This window comes from Beta vulgaris, chromosome 5 (genome assembly GCF_026745355.1).
Source record: "Beta vulgaris subsp. vulgaris cultivar EL10 chromosome 5, EL10.2, whole genome shotgun sequence".
Taxonomy (NCBI): domain Eukaryota; kingdom Viridiplantae; phylum Streptophyta; class Magnoliopsida; order Caryophyllales; family Amaranthaceae; genus Beta; species Beta vulgaris.
Genome location: NC_079206.1, coordinates 54,720,874 through 54,730,798, shown reverse-complemented (window position 1 = coordinate 54,730,798; position 9,925 = coordinate 54,720,874). Strand labels below are relative to the sequence as shown.

The window sequence follows — 9,925 nt, the reverse complement described above, 5'->3', positions numbered from 1 at the left end:
GAATCAGGTTTTCCTTACCATCCCCTCCCTCCAAGGAGTCTGATCCGCAAACTTGATTGGTTATACCTGTGCGAAATGTCCGTTTAGTAGGTCCTTCATCTTACCAACTTAAAAAAAAGAACATGATCTTAGTAAGAAATAATAAGACGACATTTAGCAAAATAAATCAAAGGAGGGGAACTCACCTTGTGACTTTGAGGTCACAAGTTCGAACCACACTACCTACTAGTGCTTGGAAGTAGGAATTTCTCTTATTTTTCTCATACTTTCAAGTGTTGACCTATGTAGCTGGACTGGCTAACCAACTATAGGTGCTGGTCGAGTAAGATTTTTTCTTACCAAGGTCCCCCGGTGGAGGGGAAAAAAAAAATTTAGCAAAATCCAATGAAACACTGCTTGGTTATATTCTAATGGCAACGCCTGGCAAATGCGTTCTAGTTTCAGGCTCCCCAGTAAGTCATCCACTGTATTATTCGTCGTTAAATTCCGATTTTTTCTTTTTCTTTCATTTGGATCAACTTTTTATGCTGCAATTCTATGTTATAGGGTGTGGGAAAAACAACCCTGATTATTAGAGTTTTAGAAAATCTCAGAGCTTCAAATCCCAACTTGAAAGTCCAAGGATTTTACACTCGTAAGTATTCTCCTTTTTAAAGAATTTCAAAGTGCACTATATTTACTTTGAAAAATTGATTAGAATAATCCCAACTATCACTCGTCTTTAGAATTATTAAAAGCGAAAGGCCCATAGTTCGGATTATTCAATTCAATTTTTCCTAATTGAGGGTTGAAAGTGTTTTGAGTTTTGATTAATTGAATCATTATAATAATGATATGATGGTGTAATTTGGAAGGTGAGATCAGGCAAGGAAATGAGAGGGTTGGTTTTGAGGTGATAACTGTAAATGATCAAAGATGTACTCTTGCTTCTATTAACAGTCCCAGGTACAATATATATATAATACCCTGATAATTTTACTGGTTTTTAGACAAGTTTTTTTATCTGATTGTGGTAAATGATTGTTATTCACCTATATCTAGTCAAGGGATTGGAGAAGTGAAACGTTTCGATAACGAAATCGATTGAGAATTGGGTCTCATTTAACTTAGCTGTGCATTATCTTCGCCTGATTTTTCTTGAACTTATTAGAACTTGTTTGAACTTTATCGAAGCTTATTTTATAAGGTGTTTGAATTATTGGAACTTATCTTAACTTCTTTGAACTTGTTAGTTATTATAATGTATAGCAACTTATCCAAACTTATTGGACTTGAATACACCCTTAGTTTAGTGGTTTGCCCAGTTGAGATAATCTATGTATTAATTATGGGTTCTTTTTACCTAATTTGGTATAATTTTTCATGATCTGAACTTGATCAAAGAAAATGGCAAATAATCGTCTTTACTTTCGACCTGTTTGGTAATACTTTGGGTGTTCCACTACCTAATTTTGTTTGGCTTTAGCACCAATTCATTCTTGGTTGTTTGAATATGGTGGTTTCAAAGTCCTATGATTCTGAAAGCATGCAGCAACCTATCAGAGCTATATGGATGAGTGTAAAATTATGTGACAATTTCTACTAAACATAGCCTACTGTCATTTCACTTGGACTAGTTACCTGTTTTTGATTCTCATTATTTATGGATTAACAAAGAAGCAGTTTTGGTTATTTCACTTTCTTGTGAAATCATTGTTTGATGAGATTACTACTGCTTGTCTCCCCAATCCTGCCAACTGCTTATATGTTTTCTGTTCAGCTTTGGCTTCGATGTTCGCTGAAGAATTACCCTTTGTTATTCTGGATTTATAGGACAATTCCTTTCATATCTAACACATTTCTGAACTATGGCAGCCCTGAATCATCACGATGGCCTACTGTTGGAAGATACCGGGTGGATGTCGCTTCTTTTGAATCTGTAGCTTTGCCTGAATTACAGGTACTTTGTTTGTTGTACTTTCTACACGGTTTTTTTTCTAGCTTGTGTTTTTGACAAATGGAATATATCTCCCCAATGAAATTATCATCACAGAATAAACCAAACAAATTGCTAAATTTTCTTGCTCAATATGTGACTAGTGTGCAAAGAATCAGCCAAGGTCTCCTACTCTAATTACCTATGCTAGAAAATATACCAAGAGGGCCAATCAGTTAATGACTCAAAGATGCTGCACCACGGGAGTTAGTTATTCTGCAGCTAAAGTTGTAAATAGTTGCTGAGTTTGTTATGCAGTAGAGTAAGGAGCGATCTTCTGTAATTAGAATAATTATAAATAGGAGTAAGGAGAATGGAGAGAGGGTATGCTGAGAATTAAGTAGAAAGAGAAAGATTGGGAGAGACACTCACACACCCTCTCGAAAGAATGAGAGTTTTGTTTGGTAGTTTTACTGTGAAATTATAACTTCCTATCCTTGGCCCTATATTTCTGTTGTTAGTTGAATTCCTAGCATAGTGTTATGCTGCTATTATATGTGGATAATTGTAGATGGAGGGAATATCCATGGTGCTATGCATAAATCCTAAACCATTTTAAGGATCCGTCCTAAACTTTTATAGCGGGCAAAATATTATGTGCTTTCAGCACCTATGAGGTTGTAACTGCTTTTCGACATTTGTTTGTTGATCTGTCGACTTTCTGGCATTCCCGCAACTTCAATGACTTACTTCTATTGTGTCAGATTAAAGAAGATACAGACTTGTTTGTTATTGATGAAGTTGGCAAGATGGAGTTGTACAGTTCATCATTCCTCCCTGCAGTCTTGAGACTCTTGAACTCTAATATCCCTCTATTGGCTACTATTCCAATTGCAAGATATGGTCGAGATATACCGGGAGGTATGGTACTTTAGTGACTTTGTGCTTCTCTCATGAGTCATACAAATGTCATTCAAAAAGGTGCATAGGAGTTTTTCCATTGTATTGCCATCTCTGAGACTTGCTATCCTTTGGGGTTGTTTGGTTATACAAAAAGGAAAGGAAGACGAAACATTTAAGAACTCGTAACTAGTGCTCAACAAAATCAAAGCTGTGGAGATGCTCAATTATATTGCATTCAATAATATCCTCTTGATCGTTGGAAATTACTTGTTGTGCAGTTGCAACGCTGAGGAATCATCCTGGGGCAACTATTTACACACTCAACCCAAGTAACAGAGATGAATATAGGGAAAGGGTTCACTCTCACATGATTGATCTTCTCACCAAAAAATAAGAGCAGATGGAATATTGGGATCGCGTAATTCCAGATCTGGTTAGTTACCTGTTTAAGGTTCCAGTGTCCAATTACTTAGTGAACTTATTTTCTTATTTGCAGTTGTTTTAGCTTAGATGTTTTCTAGTGATCAGATTGGTAAACATTCGCCTTCTACAGTCAAAGTATTGTAATTTGTAAATAATATAAGACGAAAGGTGTCACTATTTGCACTAAAGGCCTGTTCTCTTCGACATAAAACAACTGAAATGAACTGAACTGAACTTATTGGAGCTGAGCTAAACTGAACTGGATGTAATAAATATATAAATAATATTTTAAACAATAATAATATGAATATTAAATAATAATTATAATGATAAGTAATAATAATGAATAATAATAATAATAATAATAATAGTATTTTGGATATTTTTAAATGATAGTTATAAATAAAAAATATTAATAATCATAAATTAATAATAATAATTAATGATAATAATGATAATTAATAATAATTATTTTATATTATTTGTATTAATATATTAATACTTGATGATGATATATAATAACAATAATATCTAAAAAGTAAATTAATATTACTAATAATTAGATTTAATAATATAAAAATATTAGTAATAAAAATAATGATTGTGTTGGACCGCGAAAATTATATCATAAACCGTCTTGACGCGATTTGATTGGTTTATGGGCTAAAAAAAGTGAGTTTATTTGTGCTTTGACCTAAACCATGTTCCTCCTAATAATAATAGTAATAATAATGAGTAAAATTATAATAAAAGAAATAATATATAGAAACAACAATAATAATACTTAATAGTAATGATATATATTTAAATAATAATAATAATAATAATAATAATAATAATAATAAGAGTAATTAGTAAAATAAATTATACCAACATAATAATACTCCCTCTGTTTTTTTTATCTTTCTCACTTTCCATTTACACATCTTCCAATGCACATTTTTGAACATAAATATCTTTCATTATATATTAGTAAAAATTATAACGATTGAATATTAATAATGTACTAATTGAGACGAATCAAACAAGATCCCACATGACTATATTTTTTCTTATAAATTGAAAAAAATTGAGAAGATTCTCTCTAAGTATGAATAGTGTCAAGATTCTAAGTGAGAACGATAATGCCCCTTATATATGAAGATGTTGATGGCAAACTGATCTTATATATATGTATGAATTTGTAATTATTTTATGTATGAGTATGTAGATATGAAGATTGTTGAGGTTAGTAATGTGAACGGTAAGCGTAGTGCAAGTCAAAGTATGGATTTGGTTGAAAAGAGTGGAGCCAAATTACTTAAAAAGGATAGTACGTCACATGTACCGAAACAGAAAAAAAAGTCAGAGTTGTTTACTCAATGTAGACCGAATGAATTGGTAAAGCTTATAAAGGACTTATCTTCGCAACAAGTTCAAGATGTGAATGACATTGGTTTTGGAGGTCTTTGCAGTTTGCATTTGACTCAAAGTCCTACTACCATGATCCCTTTTTTAATTAAGTCTTTTAATCTCGGCAGTTGGATGTTTAGAATCGATGCGATGAATAAATTTGTCGTAAGTAAGTTTGATGTGCATGAGGTTTTTTTTGCTTCCCATGGGCGATTATGAGGTTGAGGAGATATCCACTAGTAGAGGATCTAAGAAATCTGATAATGTCTTGAAAAGAGAGTTTCGATTTAAGTTTGACATTGTTGATGACAGGCAAGAAATTTCTTTGAAGCATATAGCCGCTAAGATTCGATCGAATGAGATGCATGCGGGTGGAGATGAATTTAAAAGTCTATTTGTCCTTTATGTTATGGGTAGGTTTTTTTGCTCCTACGTCAAACAATAAAGTGGATTTGAAACTTTTAAAATCTGTGTTTCAAGTAGGTAAAATAAAAGAATTTGATTGGTGCTCATATGTGCTGGAGAAGCTTTCTAATGGATTTGTGAAATATCATGTAAATAATTTGGCTAATCTTGGAGGTTGTGTTATCATGTTAGAAATTATATACTTCCATATGTTAGTTTTCAAATGTTAGGTGTTACCTAGAGATCCCCTTGATCAATTTTGGATAGATGAAAAATTCCAAAAACGTATTCATTAGGTTCTGGGGGTTTTGCAAAGAGAGACGACTCTCCAAATCCAAAATCCGATTCCCAAAACCCCAAAACCTAACTCATCATGAATACGTTTTTGGAATTTCATCTGTCCAAAATTGAACAAGGGGATATCTAGGTAACGCCTGACATTTGAAAACTAACCTATAGAAGTATATAATTTCTAACATGATAACACAACCTCCAAGATTAGCCAAATAATCTACATGATATTTCACAAATCCATTAGAAAGCTTCTCCAGCATATATGAGCACCAATCAAATTCTTTTATTTTACCTACTTGAGATAAAGATTTTAAAAGTTTCAAATCCACTTTATTGTTTGACGTAAGAGCAAGAAACATACCCATAGCATAAAGGACAAAAAGACTTTTAAATTCATTTCCACCCGCATGCATCTCATTCGATCGAATCTTAGCGGCTATATACTTCAAAGAAATTTCTTGCGTGTCATCAACAATGTCAAACTTAAATCGAAACTCTCTTTTCAAGACATTATCAGATTCCTTAGATCCTTAACGAGGGGATATCTCCTCAACCTCATGATCGCCCATGGGAAGCAAAAAAACCTCATGCACATCAAACTTACTTACGACAAATTTATTCAGCGCATCGATTCTAAACATCCAACTACCAGGATTAAAAGACTTAATTAAAAAAAGGATCATGGTAGTAGAACTTTGAATCAAATGCAAACTGCAAAGATCTCCAAAACCAATGTCATTCACATCTCGAACTTGTTGCGAAGATAAGTCCTTTATAAGCTTTACCAATTCATTCGGTCTACATTGAGTAGACAACTCTGATAGCTTTTTTTTTCTGTTTCGATACATGTGACGTACTATCCTTTTTAAGTAATTTGGTTCCTTTCTTTTCAACCAAATCCATACTTTAACTTGCACTATGCTTACCGTTCACATTACCAACCTCAACAATGTTCATATCTACATTCTCATACATAAAATAATTACAAATTCATACGATCAGAATATAATATTCAAAGCATAAAATATCAATTATAGTGATACTGATGTAATCATGTTTGCCACATGTGTCCAAGTTAAGAGTAACACATAGATCAAACACAAATTGAACCATCACTAAAACATCATGACATTAAGTAACCCCCACATGTATACATCAATTATCATTTACAATTATGGCAACACTTGATTAAAGTTGTAGGATATAGTAGTGAAGAAGTACATCAATACTTGTTTAAAGTTATAAGAAATAAATTAGAGTACTGACAACACTTAATTAGAGTAGTAAGCAGTAGTATTTAAGAGTTATATCAATGCTTGTTAAGAGTTATAGGATGTACAAATTAGAATTATGACAACCCTTCTTTAGAGTTATACGAATGAATAGTTAAAGTTATAAAAAATACCTATTACAGTGATGCTAATACATGTTTAAAAGTTGTAAACAATTATCATTAAGATGATTGATAAATACAAGTTCCAAAGAGATGGTAAAAAATTATACAAACAATGGTGAAGTAATTAATGCTAAGAATGTCAATATTGAATACAACACTGTGTTACATGTAGACCGGTTAGGTAGATAGCCTAAAACACAAATTCAACATCTATGTCAAAGTTATCACTACCACTCATCAACAAGAGCTTCATTGTCCCTAAGTCTCAATGTAAACCAATTACCTGCGAGACTGCTACAACAACGATAAGAGGAGCTACAAACACAAACTACCATAATTGAGTGAACTTAATAATAAGATTGAACAAGTCCGATAAGTTTTAACGCCTTAATTACATGAAGAGAAGAATGATGATCTTTTTTATTGTATCAAAGTCTGCCGTGATTTTGCCAGTCAATAGAAAACAGCATTCTCACCTTTCTTTTCTTTTTTTTCCCGTGGTGGGGGAGTAAAGGTTATTGATATTGCCAAAGATATGCAAATAATTAGATTTCAGGATACAACTTATCACCACTATTCAACTTATCATAATATAAGATATGCAAAGAAGATTGCGATAATTTCTGCATAATTAATGTCATATTGAAGTCCCCAATCATAATCAGAATTCGTTTAACATCAACAACATCCAAAATTAACAATTTCAAAATTCTGTAAACTAGAACGAAAAAAAAAAATCTGCATAATTAATGTCAAGAAATTTCATGAAGTCCCCAATCATAATCATAATTCATTTAAAAGCAACAACTTCTGAATATAGCAACAATTTACAATTCTGAAAAAACCTCAAAAAACGTAAACTATAATGAAAAAAAAACCAAAAAACTAACCTTTATCTCCCATATTGTCGGCAATTATTTAAGAAATTTTGATATTGAGTGTCGAATTCTAGACGAAATTCGCTGAACTAGTATTGCAAAGAAAAAAAATTAGTCTGTAAAACTAACTGAAACCTTCGAGAATATTTTTTTTTGGGTGCAAAGAAACCTTCGAGAATATAGCAGAGAGGAAATAGGAGAGAGGAGAGAGAGAAGAGAAGAGAGAGAGAGGGGAAAGAGGAGAGAGGATAAAAGCTATATTTATTGTTGAAACTAGCTTTCCACCCGTGCAAAAATGCACGGGAGGTTTTATGTAGAAATGATTTGGAGCCGTGTATAATATGCAACAATTGTTTTGTATATTATGTAGTTGTGTATATTCGAAATATATTGAATAAGTAATCATTAGAATCCATTTATTTAAGATTAAAAGAATACAAAATGTAAAATTATATTTAATATATATAAAAATCCTTTAATACAACATTTTTAAACTTTAAAAATCTTGTAATCTTGATATATACAATTATAAATACATAAATGAAAAAAAAAAAACACATTAAAATGCAGGGGAATACTTTGTTTATAAATTTAAAATTTTAGGATGTTTCTCCTAAAATCATGATTTGAATAGTAGCTGATTGATTCAAGTTTTCATAATCCAAATTGTATTGAAGAACAATCTCAAAGTTTTATATAGCATGATTTTCATCACAATGAATGAGGTTATCTCTAAATTTCTAAGTGAAAAAATTAATTTAAATATAGCATGTTTTTGTCTTGATTTGCCTTTTATTTCTTAATCACCATATGACCTGTTCTTTTCCATATTCTTTTCGATTTTTAGAATTGTATTGTAGACCAATTTCAAACTTCTATATTTACATTCTAAGATACTCGTGAATGAGGTGTATCTCGGAATTTTAGGTTGAAATATTTACTATGGCCTTGTGATTACAAATTTTAGAAACTTGTAATGAGAATAGTTTAAAACTGGCTTACGACCCTTGTGCAGTAAGATTATGACTTATGAATTATCTATAATTAGTAGTAGGATTGTTCTTATTTTCTTAGAACGGACCCTAAAAAAATGGACCTACTTAGGGTCATTATTTAACTTTAACTAATTTTTTAGCGGTAATACTTGTCTCATAGATCCTTTAAATGCACGCAAGTTTTATGCCATTATTCCTTATAGTCAATTTAAATGTCTATATCAATTTCTTCACATACGAAAAAAAAGTATAGTCCCACTAATACCATAGTTCTCATGTGTGGGTGGACATAATATATGCTGATAATAAATTTGATCGGAAAATTTTAGTATAGGTTTTTGACCCTGCAAATTTCATGGAAATGATAAATTTAAGATTTTATGATAGTTTCCCCAAAAAATATGTTGTAAAGTTCATAAATATTTACCGAAATATTATAATTAAGCCTATGTACTACATATAATTTAATCAAAGTAAAGAGTGATTACGTTTTCCATCATTTAAAAAAAAAGTCAAATTAAAGTATCAAGAAGATCATATAACAACGGATGGAGTATAAGTCATAGCTAGGTACTAATTAATTTCGTGTTGTAGGAAGACTCCAAGGGTGCGTAAAAATAAAAGATTGGGTGTAATACAATTACTAATTTACTTCTCTATAATCTTTATCCCAATACCCTTACAAACAACACGCCAAGGCACAATTTATAACTCTAAAACATTCACAATCCAAGCACAATAAAGAAATAATTTAACATAACTATAGTTTCTTGAAACTATATATTTGAGAATTAATTGTAAATATATCAAACAAAACAATCAAATAAATGAAATCAGGTGATTGCTTCTAAAGGAATTCATAAGATACACTAACTTGTCTTATTTGTGGCGAAAATTCACAATGCTTAAGATGCTTGATTGATTGGATATATGCTTGATTGATATATAGTGTGAATGATGAGTAAAAGCTACTTAAAAAGCTTGTGCCGAACACGCCCTAAGTCAATAACTTATCCTCTAAAAATAAAAGTCCCTAACTTATTATATAACATGATCAGAGTATATCATATATAGACCTGATTATTGGACAGGGTAGTCCAATGACTACATGGTTAGGGTCAAATTTAAAGGTTTTTATTAGACATGATCATTGTTGGACATGGTCGTTATAGGACCGACAAAATATCCCAAAGATTTTGAAAAATAAATTAGATATTGAAAAAAAATTACATGTATGAATTCCTGTCCAATTACACTCACTTTTGTCTCTCTCCGTTCATTATTTTTCTTACCCGACTATTATCGGCCCGTAATCGACCCACGA

At 31.5% G+C, this 9,925-nt stretch overlaps 1 protein-coding gene across 1 annotated transcript; it reads left to right on the top strand.

Annotated features, from left to right (window-relative positions):
* Positions 1-329: 329 nt before the first annotated feature.
* On the top strand, positions 330-3,429 carry LOC104907880 (uncharacterized). Its single transcript, XM_010696902.3, has 6 exons — positions 330-452; positions 547-634; positions 855-945; positions 1,855-1,939; positions 2,680-2,836; positions 3,097-3,429. The coding sequence occupies exons 1-6, from the start codon at positions 411-413 to the stop codon at positions 3,210-3,212; spliced, it is 579 nt and encodes a 192-aa protein (XP_010695204.2). The 5' UTR covers positions 330-410; the 3' UTR covers positions 3,213-3,429.
* Positions 3,430-9,925: the final 6,496 nt, after the last annotated feature.

What these genes read in the sequence shown, in the direction of transcription:
- LOC104907880 (XM_010696902.3), top strand. Translation starts at nt 411, where the DNA reads ATGGCAACGCCTGGCAAATGCGTTCTAGTTTCAGGCTCCCCA. An exon ending in TTCTAGTTTCAGGCTCCCCA is followed by an intron (nt 453 to 546) that starts GTAAGTCATCCA and finishes TCTATGTTATAG; the next exon opens with GGTGTGGGAAAAACAACCCT. An exon ending in TGGTCGAGATATACCGGGAG is followed by an intron (nt 2,837 to 3,096) that starts GTATGGTACTTT and finishes CTTGTTGTGCAG; the next exon opens with TTGCAACGCTGAGGAATCAT.